The 23,199-nt window shown below is 38.8% G+C and overlaps 1 protein-coding gene across 1 annotated transcript; it reads left to right on the forward strand.

Annotated features, from left to right (window-relative positions):
- The first annotated feature begins 423 nt into the window (after positions 1 to 423).
- Positions 424 to 19,753, forward strand: shmt2 (serine hydroxymethyltransferase 2 (mitochondrial)). Its single transcript, XM_058631958.1, has 12 exons — positions 424 to 561; positions 7,510 to 7,701; positions 9,929 to 10,008; positions 10,740 to 10,940; positions 11,102 to 11,183; positions 13,006 to 13,128; positions 14,730 to 14,869; positions 14,952 to 15,114; positions 15,576 to 15,675; positions 16,939 to 17,094; positions 17,781 to 17,888; positions 18,094 to 19,753. Exons 1-12 carry the CDS (start codon positions 532 to 534, stop codon positions 18,219 to 18,221), a joined length of 1,503 nt encoding a protein of 500 aa, XP_058487941.1. The 5' UTR covers positions 424 to 531; the 3' UTR covers positions 18,222 to 19,753.
- Positions 19,754 to 23,199: the final 3,446 nt, after the last annotated feature.

Consider the following 23,199-nt stretch of genomic DNA (forward strand, 5'->3'; position numbering starts at 1 on the left):
ACAAAATCTGAGGTCATACCATGATTATCGTATCTATAATATTTTACATATTTTGTAACCTTATTTGTTCCATACAATTAATATCATTCTTATTTAATTAGATCTGTACATTTCTATCTTTGTCGTATAAATTAAAACACAACATCAAAACACAGAGGCAGAAGATTCAAAATTGCAAACATGCATAGCACATAAAAACAGTTATTTGACCTATTTAAGGTTTTTAATATTTTTTTTTACTACCTTTTCATTCTTTTTAAAAACACATTCCCATGGATTGTGTTGCTCGACTAAGTTTTATAGTAATTATGTCCCTGTTGTTTTAAATGTCTCTGTGCAGCATCTTGAATCTGCCCGTGTTTATGGGACACAACTGCCTACAATTCCCATCCACCCTTTCGGCAGGAAAAACGTCACAAGCCGTTGCCAACAATCTGAGGCAGCCTTTTCCGGAGCCAGTCAGCAGAGTGTGGTGTGTGTGTCTGTCTGTCGGCTACACTTGACTCTCCGCCGGACCCGACACCTGGAAGCATGCTGTCCTTTGCGAGACAACTCACACGGGTCTGTAATTTATCAGCATACATGATGTGTGTCATTTGTGTCCCTTGTTGTTTGTTTTAGCTGCTCTTTGTATACAGCCCAACTGCTAACAAGCTTCACGTTAGTGTTGGTCAGCGGTCGTTAGTGGGGTTTTTAATTTTGCTGTAGGATTTGGCATAAAAGATAAAACAAGTAGTTCGTGGACAAATGCTGCTGTTAGTTATGTTTACATGTTTGTCCTGCTCGCTTAGCCTGCTGCTTGTTAGTTAGCTAGCACGCTGTCACTGTGCGTTGTACAGCTACAGCTGAGTCCACGTAATGATGCAACAGCGACTGCTCAGTTTCATCATGTTGAAACACTCGCGCGTTACAGCACGACACGGCCACACATTTATCTTCGTAGATGGAAAAACAACATCATTTAAAGACCAATTAACGTGATTAAAGTTATAATTTCTTTACATATATGTGTGGATATCCACGAGGAGACAATCACTATGATAGTTTTTGTAGAAATGAGTGATTCTGCTCACAGTTAACCTGAAATTCACTGGAAGAGCACCAAGAAAAGATTAACTTCCCCACTGTCAGACGATTGTGTAACAACCGAAGCTGAAGCTGTGTTTTTGTCACACTTTCACCGTGTCAGCAGCTTCTTGGCTGTTGGAAATATTTATTACCCATTTTGTAATCTTAACAAGATAATATAGATATTATCTACATGTGGTGAATCTCAACACCAAGGTCCCCTTACCTTATTCCTTATACATATCAGTATATAAACTAAACTCTTATACTCTTGTTCATATCAAGGTGGTGGGAAGAGCCTGCAATGTAACATGTAACAATCTAGTTAAGGGATTATGTGGTGAAGCAGCACTTCATTTTGCTCTCTTTTCACTCACATCATAAGTTTTGCAAAGTTGTAATTTCATTACAGTGCATAAAATATACAGCAGGATTGTTATGGTTAATAATGTTTTTATAAGCATATATTAGTTTTCCTCTGTGGAACACATTGTATGGTATGGTCATTTTGAATAGCTGAATAAATACCCAGGACGTTTTTAAGAATATGCTGAGAGTTCTGTACCACTCTTGTGGGTCTGATAAGTCACTAAATATAGTGAGAAATTCGCTATGTTGGCAACACTGCCTCAAACTCCACACTGCCGCTAACGCCATAGTGTCTGTATTGACATACAGATGTGGAACAGCCAGTGTAGACGGTAGATGCATGTGGCTTTGGTGTTTAAAAAGGAAAGCAATTAATTTTATTTGATTTTCAGTCATCACACATTTGCATCGATTTTTAACTGTCACGATACATCGTTGCATCCCTTCTGAGCTCTCCACAGCTCCAAAAATGTTTGCAACCAAAAGCTGTAGAATTGTCAGATGAGTATATTGGAAACTGAGGAAGTTGCAGTTAAATCCATTGATTTAAAGGTCTTTATTAACAGTTGATTATTGCATGGTGTACAGCCCAACCACTCACACTGTCTACCACAGTGTATAGCACTTACTCACAGACATTTAAGTATAGTTTAAAAGTTTAAAAGTATATATTCACAATCACAAAGCACAATTCTCCTAAGAAAACTATTCACGCTTTGCTTAAATCCCATGACATAGTCAGACCTAGTTTTTATAAGTAACTGTCGGTAAGTTTGAAGTTTCCAATTAAACTGAGTGGTTCACATGTTTCCATGCTTTTCTTATTGATTTTAATTGGTTAAGTGTGCATCTTCATTAAATTACTTAAGGACTCACAAGACTGGCCCTTTTTGGTGAATGCATGTGTATCTTCTTAGGTTGTGCGTGCAAATCTTTTTACTCCCTGTGCAGTTTTTCCTTGTTACTGTTGACATCAGTTCCTTTGAGGACATGCTTTGTAGAGTTGCAACTAATGATTATTTTCATAATTGATTAATCTGTCGATTATTTTCTCGATTAATCGCTTGCTCCATAAAATATCATAAAACCTTAAAAAATGTTGATCGATGTTCGTCAAACCTGGAAATGATGATGTTCTCAAATATCTTGTTTTGTCCACAAACCAAAATCATTAACTTTTAATGATTTCTTTGTTATCCAGAGCAAAGAAATAAAGAAAATATTCACATTTAAAAAGCTTAAACAATCGAAAATCTTGTTTTAATCAGGAAAAAAGCTTCAAACTGATTAATCCATCATCAAAATAGTTGTCGATTAATTTAGTAATTGATTAATAATCGATTAATCGTTTCAGCTCTAATGCTTTCGATTGTGATGAATATCTATGTAAAAGACTAAATTCTTTTGCTGTCATTGAGATTTTTGCTCTAAAATGGGCCAGTTGCTGCAAGTACTAGATTCCTGAAATTCCAGTTCAGACAGTACAGGTTAACTAGTTTCCAATGCTAATTATAGACTAGGGATGGTAAGATACCACTTTTTGGATACCGTTATCAAAAACTTGGGTATCTATACCGAAACCAATATTATTACATATACATATACAGTCATTTTAAACCAAACACATAATTCTCCAACTGTGTAATACCAAAAATAATAAACAGCCCAAACGTGACTCAGCTAAAATGCTTTTGCAGATTTCTATTTACATTTTTACAGTCTGTGCATAGTGAAGCATGCGATATATAGTTTTTTTTTATTGTATTACATTCTTCATTTTTATCTGTCCGATATCCTATCCAGTGATTTTCGACTAGTATTGGACCGATACTGACCGCTACCGATTCCCATCCCTATTATCAATAGCCAACATTAGTTGCGTTAGTAATACAGTATACAAAACATTCAGTTGCAACTGAATTTTTACTTGACACTGAGCATTGTTACCAAAACAAATTTATTGGTGGTTAATTGTATCACTTTTAATAAATTGATTTGTTTACAAGTCTAAATTAAATGTGTCAGCCATTGTCCATCTGGCCTTGGGTCACTTAGTGTTTTGGTAATGTTAAATTGTCAATACAAAATTGTATTAATTTCAGTTTAAATATGTCAAAAAGAACCAACACTCATGTGTTTACATGACATGTAAACACATGTCTCGTGTCTTTTTTTTAAACTGCTTATTATTTTAATGTGGCTTCAGAATAAAATTTGCTCAAATGTTCTTAGTCTAGGTCTGTCACACCCAGACAAGTCAACATGACAGGGATTTAATTTGACATAAATCAATACTGAGAGATAGTCATTATTTTCTCCAACAAATATGTTCTACCTGTCTTTGTTAAATAGTGCATGAATAATGAAAATGGCAGAAAATATAAATAATTGAAAATGAAGGTGAAACCAACTCCAAAGTCTCAGGCAGATCTGAACCCTGAGATAAATGTCAGAAGGCTAACAAAGCATTTTAATTCTGAATAAAGAAGGATCAAAAAGGTATTTATTCCTCATCAGGGCACAGGTACAAGAAAGGCCATGAGCCAGACTTGACCCCCACGTCCAATAGTGTCACAAGTTAAATCTACAGCATGCAGCCTCACTCCCCGAGGCATGAGGAAGCCAAGTGAACTCTTTCACCATCTTCACAAAGTGTTGTGGAAAGATTATACCATAAATGTATCGTTCCACTGCCTCCTGAAGATTGGCTCACTTAAGTCTCTGATTGTCACCCTCGCAACCTTTTGACCCAAATAGAGTGGAGTCGCCCCAGACTCTGCCTCCATCCCTTCACGCTACTTCACCCCACCCAGATCTCTCCGTCTAGTGTCATCTTGACTGAATCACAGGGCAGTTTGTAACGGACAGCACTGCTATTAGTCAGTGACGGGGAAAGAAGCAACTCCATGTAAGATGGACAGATGCTGTTGCCCTGTTGACACTCTTACTCGTCTTGCCTTACATATATTTTTTGTTGTTGTTGTTTTTTTGTTATACCAGGCTGATTGCTGCTGCGGAAAAGCAACTGATGAGTAGCAGTCATCTGTAAAATTGACTTTTGTTTGGAGTTACATCAGGAAATGGGCAAAAAATAATACAGAAGCAGGATTATAAAATGATTTTCTGTCTTCCTGTTATTTCTTCTCTGCCATGTAATTTTGGGCGCAGATGTTTGACAGGAAGGGCAAACTACTGACAGTTACCTTATCATTGTCATGCAGATGCAGCACATCTGTGACATTATCCTGTTTGACGTGACCTTTCCTGTCCCCTTGCTCACAGCAGATTTTTCGTCAAGTTCACCTTCAAACGACAGCATAAACTGTTGCCAAAAATAGTCCCTCTTTGACAAAGTGGTTCTTGTAACTTGGATTTCACTTTTTTGGATCGGTTTATCTTGTGTTTATGAATTAGTCTCCTTTAATGATCACAGCTGTGAATTGAGGCAGAGGAAGATTAGAGAATCTGACCTGTGTGTTTGTTTATGCCCAGAGCTGTCCCATTTGGAAGCCATGGAAGTGTTATGGATGACGAGAGAAGGTAATAAAAATGCCACACAAGGGCAACTTGGCAGTGTGCGCTTAGCAGTGTAGGGTGACATGATGGGGACAGGAGGATGGAGAAATGAAAAAGCAGAGTATAATATGGAGGAAGGAGAGGGACTCGTCTCTGTTTTGCAGTCATCAGTTGCATTGTAACTATGGCAGTGTTGGCTTCTGTTGGGTTTTTCTGTGACTCTGGTGTGTCCTACTAAAAATTCAGACAGCAAAGGACAGTTCCCATCAAGGTTTAATGACCCATGTGTTTTTGTTTTGTTTTTTTTTTAAGCGAGAAATGTGTCCTCTGAGGCAACGTGACCTGTTTTCATAGGCTCTCATCTTTTTCAGAACCCTGGGGTCCCCTCTCCCCTTCTCCACCACCACTGGTGACAGAAGGCCATAGTAGAGAGTGTTAGAAATTGGCCATTAATTTACCTCTCGCCTCCCCTGGTGCGTCTATAGTGTCCCCTCTGCCCCCCGGCAGCAGGGGAAGACGTGGTAGAGAGGATTGGGCAAACAGTGATAAAGTAAATAGTAGTATATCTAATTCTAAAGGTATAGGTGAGGTTTTATGAAGTATGGTTGTATGAGGTATTGACACATTGTCAGCATTGACTTTGCTAAGCATGCCACTAAATGTGCTGGGGCCAACCCAGGGACACAGATGCTCAGGAAATCAGTTGCACTTGCACACACTACCGACAAAGAGTTGTCAGCATGTTCTTTCTGCGTCTTAGTGAGTGGAGATTACTGTCCTTAGCAGGTGGTGGCAGTCTGTATTTGTCATTGAAAAGGGGAAACCTGAACACCTATTTATCAACAGTGTGTATAAGCTGCACCATTTGTTTTCTCGCTAATTCATCAGGTGGATGGACCAGTAATAGCTCAGTGACTTCAACTTTGAAGATGTCTGGCAAGAAGAAGGAGACTTGTGTTGTCACCCCTTGGTGTTTTTCTTATGGAAGAAAAATGTAGTCCTAGTCGTTTGCTTGCCTCGTCATTTCCGAGTGTCTTATCTTCTGACCGGCTCCAGCTAAATAGCCAATCACAGTGAACCATCACCTCATCTTATTACATTTTCATATACAGAGCTGATTCTGTTAACATGAACAAGCAGATCGGTTTTGCACATTGTGGATGGCCTCTTCTGAGTTTTTGGGTCTTGATAGAGAAGCACACATTGCAGGTGTGTGAGGATTAGATGTATTACCTTTCTTAAGTAATGCATAAAATGTGTCTTAGTTTTTGTAGATTTAAAACACAAATTAAGAAAAACTGTCAGCAGATAATTGAACCTTTTGTGCATTGTTTTTAGTGGAGTACACCTACACATTTCCTTCACGGTTGGTTGCCGGTGATTCCTGCATAGATATTTCGCCATTTAGAGTAGTTTATAAGTTTTGGTGTACACTAATATTCATTATTTATTGCCTTAAAATCTCTTTTTAGTGTCTTTTGTTAGATTTATACTGCACTAGAGCCACTACAAAAGATTAAGTGCTCAAGTGTTTTTTGTCTTATGGGTGTCCTCAGTCAGTCTTGAGCATTGTGTTAATTGCTTTTTAATGGTGCTATTAAAGAGAGGTTGTCCCTCACACCCCAGCACACCTGCGCAGATGATAACTATAGGTTGGCTGTTGTGGGAATGATCTCGGCACAGAGTCATCATCATATTGTTGATTAAGTGATGGTAGCGAGCCAGTTTGTTCTGAGTGCAATCAACCTGTCCAGGATTTTTTTCTTAACCTCTGATTGTTCTTCCACATAGTTCTCTGCCGGTTGATTGGAATTGTAAAGAGGACTTTTGCACTCAAGGGTACATGTGCAGCTTTAACATTTAATTATCTATGTTAATCATTTACTGTAATTCCAGGCCAGACTTAGTGCATAGGATAAGTGCTAAAAAAACCTGGACTGAACTCAGTATTCACTGAGATTAATATTTAACAAAACAAAAGATACATGGCTTGTAAAAATCCTATGGACTCTCACTGTGCTCACTCACATGATCAGGCAATGCAGCAGCAGTCAAAGAGGAACTCGCCAGTCCCGGCCCAGATTAGATAAGCAGGAAGTGCTGAATCTGTTCTCTATAATATGCCTTGTTTCATTCACTGAGGCTGTAAAAGTCAGTCCTTTTAATTTGTAGAAGTGCTTATGGAGGCATAATTCAACAACCATGCTGATATTTGATAATTGATATTATGCAATGCCACTTCAAATGTGTCCCGGAGTTGTCCTGTAAAAGTAAGTAAATCCACCCAACAGCCAAATATTGTACAATATTGACAAACAATATTTACTGTTCTTCTGACAATTTTTTTTTTTTTTTTAAATGGTGTGATGGAATTCTAGGCTGTATATTTGTAACTCAAACATGTTTTTAAGGTTCGAATTTGAACCCCCACGTGCCACCCTGACTGATTAGAATACATTTTTAAAAAAAAGGACCAATTATGTATCGGGGCATTATCCTATCATTTAGTCATTTACTGTCTTTCCCTAACCCTTTCACTTCTTTTTTTGACCGTAGCCCCTGTGCCACAGAGCCCCACTTCGTCTCGGTCTACGTGGGCAGCAGTCCCATGCTGCCACTCATTCAGTAAATGAAGACCGACCATGGACGGGCCAGGATAGTCTGGCTCAGGATGACCCCGAGATGTGGGATCTTCTGCGTAAAGAGAAAGACAGGCAGTGCCGTGGCTTGGAGCTCATTGCCTCTGAGGTAAAGCACTTTTCATGTATGTATTTATATATTGTGTGTTAGTGTTGTCCCGATACAAAACCTTTTTGTTTTGATACTGGTACCATTATGAAATCCGATACTTTTCGATACTTAAGTATACACGCACAGATGCACTAGATACAGTGTATTGCTTTCACAGAGAAAAGGGACAACAAACAAAGGGCTGAAAGTTAATGAAACCTACTGTTGCAACACATTTGTTGTAATTCCTGCAAAATTTATATGGAGTTTCCAGTCAGTGTTGCCTTTTGATTTTAATGAACATTGCGTAATTATTTTGTAAACAATGTAATTACCTTTTTCCCTATTTTTTCTTGTATTTTCTATCATTTCATATCATAGCAGCACTAGGAGAAACACTTATACTATAGATACATGCAGATTATATAAACTATGCCAAAATAATCTAACTTTTGTATGTTTTAATTGGTAGTAGCAGTAATTAGTCAGTTTTTTAAAGTTTCCAGTGTAACAGTGGCCTTCGGGCTTCGACGTACACATTTTAAAAATGGATATCATGAACTCTGACAAGTGATAGCTGAAGTGATAGTTTATTGTTTGTTTTTATTTTTTTAAATTTTTAAATAACGCATTTAAATTGACCCATGCATTCACATTTCATCCACTGACTGTGCGCTGCCATTCATTTGAACGTGGCTTGAATATGTTGCAGCACATGTATTAAAATCTCCTTTTTAACGCCAAGGCTGGGTGCCCTGAAATGTAAAAAATGTACTCTTCAAAAGAGCAGACAAGGTTTTATCTTGCTTTGTTCTTTCTCTCTCCTGTTTCTTCTCTGCCACAGTAGTTGTTCAGTGGAGTATATCAGCTCCCTCTCAGCACAAAGCCTGACCAGTGTAGTGTGAGATAAAGTTGATATCTTTATTCTGCCTCCTTCACTCCTCTTTCTATAAGGCACTTCTATTCTGGTGCCCTCTCTTACTATTATTTTTTTATGTATTTTGCAAAAAATACATAATATTATGTTAATTTCACTACAGAAAAGACTAAATGACTTCTGCATTTGGGCGCAGCTCTTGTACAGCTCTCCTAGTGAGAACACTCGTAGACATAATGCATTCCCGAGTCCTCACTTTAACCAGAACAACTAAATCCTAAAAAAAATCCTAAACCCTATTCTAACTCCAAAACCAAGTCTTCAAACAGCCATTTGCAGTTGTGAGGAACTTACATGTTTAATTCTATCATCAAAGGTCAGTGGTTCTCTGTAGTTGATGTAAATTAAGGCCTGGACACAATTCAAGGAAAAATATGATAATAAAGTTACATGCTGGACTTCATCGACCCAGTAGATTAGTGTGTGTGTTCGGGTTGAAGTCCCCATCAAGATATAAAAACAAACAATGCAAAGCAAATGCAATTATTTTTCTAATATATGCATAGTCATCAGAATGACAGACGGACGCAGCAGAGAGCTGTTATCTCCCTCATCTTCTCTTGGCTCCCAGGTGAAACATTAGCATAAACACACACATGGCAACTGTAATGACAGAGAGAGTGGAGAGGAGACTGTGGGTTTTCATATGTGACCCTTTTACTGCCCAGTGTGGTAAAATCTATTACAGTGTTGTGTCAGGAGGTCATGCTAAAAGTGGTATCTGTCTTCAGTCTCACACACACACACACACACACACATACACACAGATTCTCATGTCACTTTCACTGCCAAGTTACAAGCTCACATTTTCTGTTTTGCCTACAATTTGAATCTGTAAATATCTAACATGGTAATTGCTGTTGGTTTTTTTCTTAATCACATTTTAATATATTCTTCCCACTTAATGCTTGTGGCTGTAAACATATAGCTCAACATTTTGCCTTGAGGGAAAAAAAAAAGTAGATATATTTATTCTTTTGCAGCAAACCATTGTACACTAAAGTATATTATCTTCAAACACAGATTGCAAAATGATGAAACAGCCTCGCCAATGTGTCTCAGTGTGTGTAGAAAAGTTAATTACATCACTTGTATCCTCAAGCAGCACGTTGATAAGCATTGTGGAGTGCCGAGTGTTAGTCTATGGAAGTCCGGAGGTTCGATACTGTAATGATTGCCTTTAGCTGCAGGCGGATTTCTCACTATCACTTAACAGACTTTAATTTGCCGTCCTTGTCCCTTTTGTCCACTGGTACTATTGATCTAAGTGTGTGTTTGCCTGTTTGTGTGTGCGTCTGACCATCACAGAATTTCTGCAGTCGAGCTGCTCTGGAAGCACAGGGCTCCTGTCTGAACAACAAATACTCTGAAGGCTACCCAGGACGACGGTGAGCATTTATTCAGCCACACCAGATTATTAACACTGGTGATATTCTCCGCTTCAGGATATTTGTCACAGACATGCACACCAAAACACACACATATAGGCACACACTGATTATACTGTGCATTCAAGCTTACCCTATTACTGTGCCAAACACATAGCAAATAATCCACAGCCTCTGCCTTGGCAAAGAAGATTCTTTAGGGGATTCATTGGAAGAATTGGGTGCCAGGCTAATAGTTGCTTTTTTTCACTTTCCCTCTTTTATTTTATTTCCCTTGTATAATTTACATTTAACAGCTATAAACAGAGCTAATTTGTTCTGAATCGTTCCTCATTTGATGCATCTAAGTTCTGGATTATGAGTCGACCATAAATCTCCCTCCCTGTGAATATGATCATTCTTCCCCACTTTCTACATATCTGCTGTTTTACATTTTAATGTAATGGACTAAATTGATGGAAACTAAAAGAATGATCTCACTGAATGAGATGCTTGTACAATATCCATCTGTTACTACTTCATCTGAAGTGAAAAGCGATGAAAAGCGATGATGAGCATTTTCACCAGAGTCATCTGATGTCAAGTCAACATTTGTCATGCTTGCTCAAGATTTTTGTGACCAACACTTGAACTGAATTCATATTTATCCTTAATCTAGCCAGTGATTTGCTGGAGAAATTCATGTTTCAGTTTCTTTTTCCCTCTGACTTCTGTTACCTGTGAATCCACAGATACTATGGTGGAGCAGAAGTGGTCGACCAAATTGAGCTACTGTGCCAGAAGCGAGCTTTGGAGGCTTTCAACCTGGACCCAGATCTGTGGGGTGTGAATGTCCAGCCATACTCGGGCTCGCCTGCTAACTTTGCCGCATACACCGCTGTGCTGAACCCCCATGACCGCATCATGGGCCTGGACCTGCCTGACGGGGGACAGTCAGTACTCTTTGTTTTCTTTTTCTTTGAAATCACTACACTCATTTATTTTCTTACACTTTCATAAACTGCTCAAGGCTGTTGTTATGTTTGTAATTGAGTATTTTTTTGTTTTTTTTTCTGTTTTTCCATCTGTCTGCTTGTTCGTTTTGTCACCCAAGTCTGACACATGGCTACATGTCGGATGTAAAGAGGATCTCCGCTACCTCCATCTATTTCGAGTCTATGCCCTACAAACTAAATGTAAGTACAGACCCCAGTTTTCTGTCTGAATATACCAGGTTTCTCAAAAATGGTGATCAGAATGTGCAGGTGTAAACAATCCCACCATGTTTTTCTGTAGTGGCCATTTTTTTTGTATTTCACTGTTTCTCTGTCTGTTAATTTGTTACAAATACTTCAACATAGAAACTTTATTCAATCTTAAAAATGTTCAGCTCAAATAAGACATTATTCAGTCCTTTCAGAAATTTGGAAAATCATATTTTAAAACACAGTTTCTTTTAAAAACAGACACGTTCATTTGTTTCTACTTACTGGTTCCACAGTACTTGGACTTCCATCCCTCAATTCAGCTTTTCATGACATTCACATATATTTTCACTGTTACAGTTAAAAATTCATGGAATTTTCAGTCTATTCCAGAATTTTACATTGATGTGTATTGTATGAAATATTCAATTTTGGAGCGGATGGATTACATCACAGCCTAGAGTGGAAAGAGGTTGTTCAAGTCTTTAAAAAAATCTCTTTAGCTTGCTCTCCAGTTCACACATGAAATGTGTTGAGAAACTCAACTGTGTTAATTGTTTGAAAAATAATACTCAAAGTGTAATAATAATTACTCAAAGTGTTTTATGCTGGATAAACAGACGTTTCTTATAATTGCTAGAAAACAGGTGAGCCCTTTGTAATTCTAAGTTTTTCGACATTAAAATGGGATTTGGTCTTCAACTAGTGTCGAAAACGTGTATTTTACATCAGTCTAATAACAATGTAATGACTGACTGAACAGAACTAGTTCAGCACGGTAATATTTTTGTGGAAACGATTCTCAAGCTGCTTCTAACCTACATGAGGATCTGTGCCACCAGAGCCAAACGTCTTATGTGATGAGTAATTCTTCAAGGTAACATGTAGATTAGGTCATTGTTGCGTGTGTGCATGTAGTATTTCATTTCTTTGGGACACAGTTGTATGGTAGTGTTGGTTGTGGCTGATGGATGACCACGAAAGGCAGCATGTCCAGACCTGCTGATGTATGGGCTGGCAGGACCCCTCTGCGAGAGAGATAATGGGAAATCGACAGGCTGGCCAGCACCACTGGCTCTGTCTTTACAATGAGCAGCTTGATGGAGTGAGGGGGCATCCATAGATGTGCTCTGGAGATGGGAGATTATCAGGTTGTCTAAATAAAGCTTTTCTCCCTCCGTTTCTCTCCTCTTTTTCTTGTCTGTGTCTTTCTGCCTCTTCCTCTATGGCTTTTCTCTCTCTCTCTCTCACTTTTTTTGCTCTGCTCCATCCTGCTCCTTCTCTCTTTTCTGAGGCTGACAGTTGGGGGTTTGAGGGTCAAGGGTAAAACTCGCACACAAGACAAACTGGTCTATCGACTTGTCCAGCCTGTCTCCATTTGTCGTGTGACTCTGAAGTACACCCACGAAACAGAGTTGTCCGACATGTCTCAGCTCAGTCAAAAGAACAGGAAAAAGTTTCCAGATTAACCTGTGATCTGTTCAGCATTATCATCCCAGTTGAATAGCTCTGTGAAAGGTTACATTAGGATAAGTGCGGGGTGAATTACTGCAATTGCACCGTCTTCCTCCATGATATGGTAGGTTAAAATGTCTCCCTTTGATGAATCTCATCCAAAGTACCGTCATTGCAGCTCCTTTTAAAAAGCTTGAAAAAAAAAAAGTGTTGACATTTCTCCCAGGTCCTTTTTTTTTCTTGACCCTTTTAATATTTTCAGAGTCCACCTCCACCTTTTTTCTATGCATCTTCTGACTTCCCTTAATGTGTGTGTGTGTGTGTGTGTGTGTCTCTCTCTCTCTCTCCCTCTCCGCAGACTGCAACAGGACTCATAGACTATGAGCAGCTGGAGTTGACAGCCAAGCTGTTCCGGCCCAAAATCATCATTGCTGGCACAAGCGCCTATGCCCGCCTCATTGACTATGCCCGCGTCAAGAAGGTGCATGAAGAACTCTGTATATTTTAACTATACCCAGCTTTCACCACACCTCTCTCTCTCTCTCTCTCTCGCTCTCTCTCTCTCTCTCTCTCTCTCTCTCCCCACCTCCCTCCCTCCCTCCCTCTCCCTGTTTATGTGTCAGCTCACTTTCTTCACTTCTCATCATGCATTAGAAAGGACAGACCAATTTGGTTCTCTTATTTGAAATTCATCCTTCATTCAATCCTTGTCCAATGCATTTTTTTTTCTCTCCACATATTTTTAAATGTTTGTTCTTGCTTAGAAGTCTCTGTCTTTTAAGTCTCCCTTTAACTTATAATATGTAAACACAAGCCCATTTTCTGGGTCTTTTAGCGTTGCACACAGGAACACAGATGCTGTCTTGGTCTCTTGCCTACTCAACCAAACTAAACATGGCCCTGACTCGCACCTACACAGTGGCACCTTTTGACCGCACTTCACTGCTCTCTTTGACAGTGCTCAAGAGGCCCCTTTATCTGTTTTGTTATACCCACCCGCTGACTCACTTTATTCCCTCTGTGACTGCTTCTCTTTGTTGCAGAGCTCCACTTTAGCTTGTACCATCAGATGGAGTGTCCCACCATTACAGAGCTGTGTTTTTATTAAGCACCATAACTGCTTTGTCACTAGGCCTGAAGTGGGGCCATATTTTCCCCCTGGCATGTCTCTGTGGAACTGTTCACTGTTTATGGCAGAATCTGTTGGGCCGGGCTTCTCTCCAGATTGTTAGTGTTGTGCTACCTAGATTGAAACAGGCTGCTGCTGCTGCTGCTGGTGCTGCTTCTTCTTCTTAAATTTGTTTTGCCATCAGTGATTGTCAGCTACTGCATATCACCCTTTTTGTATTCTTTACCCCCTAAAGTAACTGTGCCCTCTTCCATGTCTTTTAATCCAATAAACATGTACTGATCCAGTTTAGATATGAGAGGAAGCGAGGTTGTCATCATAATGCATATTAATTAGAGCACTAAAAAGATTGTTTACTACTCTGATCACATGCCAACAAGTCATTTGCATGCTTGCAAGCTATTTATTGTTTGTGCCTTTTTGAATAAATGCTGGCAAGAGACGGCAAGGATTTATTGAATTATGCTGTAATAATTCTGGCCTCTGACAAGTGCAGAAGAGTGTAATTATAGCCGATAAATGTAAAAAATATGTGCCATTTGAGAATGTAGGAACTTCTAACAAACATAGTAGTAGTCCCTTATTGTAGTCTCCCTGTTTTACAAATACTGACAACACAGACAAACTGAAATGGCATCTGACTTGAGCGTTTCACCTCCTGAAAATCCAGCTGAAGGTTAAAAACAGCTTGAAAGTAAGAATGTGTGTTTAATAAGTCATATATTTCAGATACTTGCTGACTGCAAATGATTTGCCACTAATAATAAAGAATATAATTATTTTGGCACCCTAAAGTAGGACACTGCATTGAATTGCCAAAATCTTGATATTATTGATCTAATGTGGATGTAGGCACATTCAAATTTAATGCAAAACCCCTAATAAAATAACATTTAATTATTAATTATTGACTGAACCTAATTTTGTCATTGGTACCTCTTTTTCTCTTTCAGCTGTGCACTGACATCAATGCCTACATGCTTGCTGACATGGCCCATATAAGTGGCCTGGTGGCAGCCAGTGCCGTCCCCTCTCCCTTTGACCATGCTGACCTTGTCACCTCTACCACACACAAATCCCTCCGTGGAGCCAGGTAAAAAAGGACACTCATGAGACTAATGTGTAATGAGGAAAAGTAAGTTTGTTGTCTCATTATATTACTCGGTTTTGCTCAGGGCCGGCCTCATCTTCTACCGCAAGGGCGTTCGCTCAGTGGATAAGAAGGGGAAGGAGATCAAGTATGACCTTGAGGACAAGGTCAACTTCTCAGTCTTCCCCTCTCTACAGGGTGGACCTCATAACCATGCCATTGCTGGTGTGGCTGTGGCACTCAAACAGGTCAGCACAGCACAAAAAATGCTCCATTCAGTACATTTGTATTGATGTAGGGTTTTATTATCCTGGTCTTTATTTTATAATAAAAACTTGGTGTTTTCCGCTAGCTCAGATTTTACAGTGAAACTAAGTCATGATCAAATTATCAAGATTTGGAGTCTTCTCTACCTTCTCGATCATGACGTGTCTACTGAAAAATGTAATCAAAATTGAGTCTGTTCAATGGGACAAAAAGAACATTCTTTTACTTTTACCACCGTAAGCTAATTTTACTTTTAGCTGGTCAATAATTTATTTCAGGTTATTTAATTAAATTTCAGAGGGCAGTTTTCACTATTTCCATCCATTTTGAGTTTCAAAAAAATATGTCCTTGTTGTGAAAACAATTTACTGATCTTGATATGAAAAACCCCTCATTGCTTGTATCCAGCTCAGCTGTTTCTATCATTTCTTTGTGTGGCCAGGCCAATTCTCCCATGTTCAAGGAGTATATCGCCCAAGTACTGAAGAACGCCAAGGCTATGGCTGAAGGTCTTCTCAGTAAAGGCTACACCCTGGTATCAGGTAATCTAACTTGTATTCAGCCATTCTCTTTGAGACACTGGGTCAGCAAATAAGAGGACAATCAAAAACATGCGTCAATAAAGAGAAATGTCCTGCCACAAAATGCTAATTTAACTGTGTGGGGGGAAAAAAAATAAAAAGGGGAATGCATTGAAATTCATGATGTGCAAATGGGCTTGTGTCAGTGTAATGGCCTCGCCAGTGAGGAAAATTAAACCAGATTGTGGTCACTTTCTGCTTGTGAGTGAATACATGGCTTTTTAATACGCTGGCCTCAGCTCCTTTTCAATGCGCAGCCGTCACTCGACACCCTAAAACATGCAGACTTGTCCTGTGCTTACACTGCATTGTTTGTATACTTTGTTTTGAATCCCTTTTGTAAATGATTATTTATTAAAAAGAGAAAAAAAACAGGGGAGGTTTTCTACTTATCGTCCACGGCTTTATCCCTCCTCATGAGGTTTGCGAGAGCACTGCAGCCAATCCTAGCGGACATACGGTGAAAGGCGGGGTATATCCTGGACAGGTCACTTGTCCATTGCAACCAACACACAGACGGATGTTTTTTACTGTTGTTATTGTAAATGTTGTGGTAATTTTGGAGCCTTTACATCTGTACATTATCATATTGTGTGCTGTATATTGTTTTAGGCTTTGTTTGTTTGTTTGTTAGTCAGCCCACCCTCACTGATACAGAAAGGTTGGACATAATAATAGCAACACCTCTGTATAAGTTAGAATAATTCAACAGACCATGCAGAGCAGATTCAAAGATGTTGCATTTGAATAAACTGGCTATTGAGTGAACACTTGGTACATGAAAAAACTGAAAAAGATTGTGTTAGTGAATTACCTGCATGGACTGCTTGATCTGCGCTTAATCACGATGGCTAGATAAATATTTAATCTTGTAAGATATAATAGTTTTAATGGCATTGACCATTTGTCACCTCAGAGCTCATCAGGAAAACATCTTTTGCTCCTGTTTTTCAGTGAAGTAATATTTATAATTGCGGCACGAAGCCGATAGGATTCACATGGATCAGAGCATAACAAAGATGAAGATATAAAGCGTTTTAGGACTTCATGATTATATTCATCCAGCTCCATATCCCGTGATTATTAAATCTAGTAAGATTAACTCATCCACTTTAAATTAAAGTTTAAAAGGTTGGCGGCTTAAAATTGAAGTTTGTGTCCGTGACGTCCATTCAGACTTTCCTTCTCTTCAAAAGTGTTAACTTTGAATTCTGAATATTTCAGGTGGGACCGACAATCACCTGGTCCTAGTAGACCTGCGGCCTAAGGGCATTGACGGAGCTCGAGCCGAAAGGGTTCTGGAACTTGCGTCAATCACAGCCAATAAGAACACCTGCCCTGGGGACAAGAGTGCCCTGACTCCTGGTGGCCTCAGGCTAGGTAAGGAACAGCTTCATATTAGCATGATTCAGATAAGTTCTTGTCATATTTATTAGGGTTATGATCAGAAAACTACCTTGAAACAAGGAGCTGGTGCTGGTTTTTATATTCCAAACACTGTAAATGTCTTTATGTGATGGTCAGTTGTCCAACAGTTTGTGTTTATTTATAAATGTAGTGTTTTTGTCAGATTGACTTCGTAGTTAACATCCACTTCATTCACTTGCTTTGCTTTTTTTATTTTTAAATGTAGTTCTGCATATGGAAATTAGTCAGCCACCAATTAAGCCAACAGCACTGAGCAAAACATAATTAATTAAGCATGTTTGGTTTTTAATCCTCTTCCAGGAAGTTCAAGAGCTTCACATCTACACTGTTACATTTTTAGCTTTATCTCAGGGCAAGATATTTTACCTACAGTCTAATGATCTGCACTCAATACCTTTTCAGTTGGACTGTGATTTTTATGACTAGCATCTGTGCAGGTTTGACACAGCTACAGTCTCAAATTTAAAATTTCAACAAGCTTCAGGGTTCTACATTTTTTTTCAAAGACCATATGGTTTCGCACGCAAGAAAAGCGAAAATAAACCGCAGACAGCTGAAGTGTTAAAGTTAAATGAAGAAATTACCAATTTTTAATTGTTATTTCAAGCAGCTCGACATGTTTTTCCCCTCTGTTGCAGGTGCTCCAGCCTTGACCTCCAGGCAATTCAAAGAGGCGGACTTTGTGCAGGTTGTCGAGTTCATGGACGAGGGCTTCAAGATTGCTTTAGATGTCAAGAAAAAGACTGGTAAGCTTTTTGTGGAAAGGGAATCAGATTACAATGTAGCCCTGGTTGTCTTTTACAGTTTTTGTTCAAATTAGAAACAGAACAAAGGTATGATATGCTGTATATTATATTTAAATTGTTGTATACGAAAGCATGGAACTCAATAAAAACCCTGTGGTATAAGAAAGCTGATATTTTTACCCTCTCCTCTCTATATTTTCTTCAGGCAAGCTCCAAGACTTCAAGACTTTTCTCCTTCAGGACCCAGAGACTGTGGCTCGCATCGCTGATCTGCGCCACCGCGTCGAAACTTTTGCCAGGCCCTTTCCCATGCCAGGCTTCCACGATCATTAGACTAGTCTGTATGGACTCGGTGCTGAAAGCCAGGTGATAAAAATCTGGCTGAGCAGAAATGTCTTAGGAGATGGGATATGTGTCAAGTGGCGCTCAGATGTGGTTGGTGTCGGGGAAAGTGGGCTAAATGTTGGAAGTTCTTTTTTATACTTCTTTGCAGTCATCACTCAGATTGTTCTTACAAAAAACATAACCCTCATTTTGAGGTTCAAAAAACATTATTACAGCAGGCTTTTTTTTTAGGGGCATATAAATGTTTTGTATTGAATGTGTAAAGATCTGTCTCTTGGCTTTACAGCATTCCTGTCATGCGGCAATTATCGGAGAATGTCAGAATGTACATGAACCAACCGTTATCGTTTACAGAGACTGTGACCTGATAAATGTTAAACTAGTCGTAATAAATTAAATTGAAGAGTCTTAATGCTAGATAATTATATTTACATGGAGATGTGTGCATAGTTTACCACTCTTACTTACGGTACGTCAACAAAAGCTTCACAATGGGAGGATTTGTTCTGTCAAACAGTGTTGTGTTGACCATGTAACATTTTTTGGGTCGAAATGAAAACAATAAAAGAAAAATATCACTTGGGAAATGCTAGAGCAACTAGGGCAAAGTGCAACTGTCTTTTATTATACTACAGTCCAATGACTACATATTTGGTCAAATAAATAATCACAAAAAGGCAGCAAAGATAATATACCATGAGCTAAACGGTACAAGATCCTATCAATGCTGCCTTTTTAATGTCAAAATCTAACCAGGTTTGTTGATTCCTATTGAGGTGATTTTCATCTGCTTTCTTTCTACATATCATAGGTGTCGCGTTTCTATTGCTCTGTTTTATATAGTTACAAATGATTAATAAAATAGCCAAATGGGGAACAAAGATATCCTCCCCCTTTGTTTCACACGGTCTTTTAAGTGCATTTAAAAATAGTATATAAATATACATTTGTATATATTGTTAGGAAGAATTCCTAAATGACAGTGTATCGCACATCATTTTCGGTGGCCTGTACTAATATTCTAGTATAATTTGTTTCTCTAGAGAAGGTTTGTTAGAAGTGCAGTCACTCCCTGACTTCAGTGTCCTTTACATCCCTGCATGGAAACTGAAGCAGCTGGATTTCATAAAACATTTTTTTACAGTACTTTGTTGTCTCTCTGGTTCACAGATTGGCACTGTTGTCATTATCACTGCATCAGTGAGGAAACTAAATTTATGCCTGAGAAATGGTCTTAGAGCACAAATGAGGAAAACAATATTGGAAATGGTGTGGTGCTTTCTTACTATGCACAAAACAGCTTCTTTAAGTAAACCGAACTGGCCAAGTGAGTGGATGGTTTTCACAGCAAATGGAATAGACTTACAGCCAAAGTTAACCAACAAGTATTTTATCAGTGTTGATTGTCTGTTTTCATCTCTTGACCTGTTGCCAGCAATTGTACATCAAATTTGAAATGCCATATATAACCATTTATGTTCATAGCCAAATCCTAATAAAATGAAATGATGCAAGCATAATTTATGTTTCAGTGATGTTAATCATATGAAGTGAGGATGATGTCATTCTTTCAAAATGTATTCTATTTATCTGCATTGTAAAGGTGCACATTAATGTTTTTAGATGAAAATTTAGTGATAAAAGACAAATGTGCTTTTACATACAAATCACTTCATAACACACTCTTAATGGCAAAGGGAATGAACATCATGTGTAATCATGTGTCCAGTCAGTGTATATCTTCCCTACAATTATTTCAGTACATTTTTAAAGTCATTTTATACATAGAATATTGAGCTTCATGTAAATCTGCGGGAATCAAATGAGCTTATGTGATGCTGGTACAGTAGTAAGTTACCAGTTAAGTGAATACTGGACCTTTCCACTTCATTTAACTATCCTCAGCAGTGACGTGGCAGGCACCAATTGTATGCTTAAGGCAGGCGTGTCCAAAATGCGACCTGGGGGCAAAGGCAGACCGGACCTGGGGACTGAATTTCATGTGGACCTCTATGACCTCTACACAGTGTTGTGTACTTAATTAAGATGGGCATTTTCTATACAGCACTGAATATCATGTCCTCTAAGGACACCCTTTGGGACACCTTTTGGGAACACAACAGCACCCTTTTTGCTTTGAAGGGCATCTTATAGAGCACTGCATCACTTTTCTCCACTGGAAATGCACTCCTTCAGAAACAATGAATTTTTTTTTTTTTTTACATTTTGCTTTATGGTGCTTTTCTGCTATACAGTTGTGGCACGGCACAGCATGGCTCGACTTTACATGGTTTGGGTCATTTTCCATTACTATAGTTCCTCAATGTGGGAGGAGTCATCATACTATGGCTAATGCTGTGACGTTTTAAATATACACGACAGAAACGCACAAGCAAAGCAGTTATTTTGCGGTGTATTGAATCATTAGAGTCAGTTAATTAAAAAGACTGGTTCCGTACTTCCTGCATGACCAGAGTGCAGACTCTGTCTGACACAGTCACTGAATTAAAATATGGCTGAATTAAAATATTGTGAATATTGAATTAAAATATTGTGCATGCCACTGATCTGCTTTGCTCCTGCTACAACATACAGACGTATTGTTGTGGCATGTCAGTCAGTCAGTCATCATCTACCGCTTTATCCTCAACCAGAGGGTCGCGGGGGGTGCTGTGCCAATCTCAGCTACATCGGGCGATAGGCGGGGTACACCCTGGACAGTTCGCCAGTCCATCGCAGGGCCACACACACAGATAGAGACAAACAACCATTCACTCTCACACTCACTCCTATGGTCAATTTGGAGTGTCCAATTTACCTATCCCCACATTGCATGTTTTTGGACTGTGGGAGGAAGCCGGAGTACCCGGAGAGAACCCACGCACACACGGGGAGAACATGCAAACTCCATGCAGAAAGGCCCTTATTCCAACCGGGGCTCGAACCCGGGTCTTCTCGCTGCAAGGTGAGAGTGCTAACCACTACACCACCGTGTGGCCCTGTTGTGGCATGTATTCATTTTTAATATGCATGTAGACATGTATTTACTTTTAAGCACACCAGACAGATGACTGGTTTTAATGTAAAATGGATGACTGCTGTAAATTGTGGGATGATCATATAAAATCATCTTTTGGGAAATAGTAATTATGGTTGTTTGCACCGCTTAATTGTTGGGGATGATTCTCTGACAATAAGAACTTGAATTATGACAAACTAGTCATAATTCAAGTTCAAGATATCTTTAACCTCGATCCTTGACACTATCTATATTCTTTTTAGATATATTGAATTAAGTTTCAGACAGTCAGGATGAAGCTATGCCTCGAACTTGAATTATGACTAGTCATGATGATGCAGCTGAATTGTAGATATCTATAATGACAAACCCCATACACATTAATGGGAAAAGTGACGTCAAGCTGTAGTTCAGACTAGTTGGAATGACGTCACAGATATCTACAACTACAACTCATTGTATAGTCACGATTAAAGAACGACGAGTCAACGTGACGTCACAGATATATGTAACGTTAAGTCCAGACAGTCAAACTTTGGTCCTGGTGGGGGCGGGATATTTAAACCCTCGATGCCCCGCCCACCATTGGATTCGGTTCACCTGCTACCTCACAGTTAGCTAGCTTGAAACCCCACCGCAAACGTTTGTTTTTATGTACGTAAATGATTTCATAAACATGTTAACCAGCCAACAGTCTGATAACATATTTTATTGATGGATAACTACTTCATGACAGACAGTTTGCTTGCTGGTGTTGCCGTTCACCTGCTCTCTTCACCGGAGCTGCACTTAACCACTGTTCAAACTTTTCAAAAGGATTTACTAACTGCTCCATTAAAGGTAAGTGAGAGCTACTTGTGCTAACACGAGCTGCCTGCCATTGCAGTGTCTTGCCCTTGTCTGTTAGCCTATGTGTTGTACTATGTCAAGCCTTTTTTCAACATTTAATCGCCAAGTTTGACTGTCTGGAATTACCGTTATAGATATCTGTGACGTCATGTTGACTAGGTAATTTCATTGTGACCATAGCATGAGTTGTTGTTGTAGATATATGTAATGTCATTCTTACTACTACTAAAACTACAGTAACAGATATCTGCAATTATTTTTTTACTAGTAAAAAGACATCATTTTTGCCACTGTGTGGGGTTTGTCATTATAAATATCTCTCTAATTCCAGTTTCAGATATCTACAACGTCATAATGACTAGTCACAATTCAAGATAAAGACATCTACAACGTCATAATGGCTATCTGAACCTTAATATATTTAAAAAAGGACAATGTAGGGTTACCATAGATAATTATAGATAAATATCTTGAACTTGAGTTATGACTTTTCACAATGACATTGTAGATATCTGAAACTGGAATCAGAGATATCTACAATCTACAATTCAGTTGCTAATATAATTGTAGATATCTATGACATCACAAAAGTGATGTCATTCTGACTAGTAAAAACTGAATTGCAGATATCTGTACCTGTAGTTTTGACTACTAAGCATGACCTTGCAGATATCAGTAGAGAAATACCTGTCTACTGATTAGATGTTAAAATCGCTTGCCATAGTTCTTTGTTTCACCTTTGTTGTCATTACGTTGCTGATGACCTGTGGGTTGTTTTCTTTGCTTAGTTGCTTCCTGTTTTGCTCTTCTCTGAGGAAATTATGTTTGCCCGTTTCTCTGTGTGTAGCATAACTCAACACTTCCCAGGATAGCCCAAAGAAGAAATTATAAGATTAACTGATGATCAATTTTTGTGATTTATTTATTCATTATCAATTGTTTAACCATTTGAGGTAAGGGAGAGCACTCGCATTGTGGGAAAATTAGTGGCTTTGGCAGAGTTTTGTGCTCTTTAAATGATTCGCTCCTTTTTCTGTTTGCGTTATTGGACTGAATTGAGTGCTACAGTGCTCATGTAAACCATGTGCCAAGTAACAC

Source organism: Solea solea, chromosome 6 (assembly GCF_958295425.1).
Source record: "Solea solea chromosome 6, fSolSol10.1, whole genome shotgun sequence".
Classification (NCBI taxonomy): Eukaryota; Metazoa; Chordata; class Actinopteri; order Pleuronectiformes; family Soleidae; genus Solea; species Solea solea.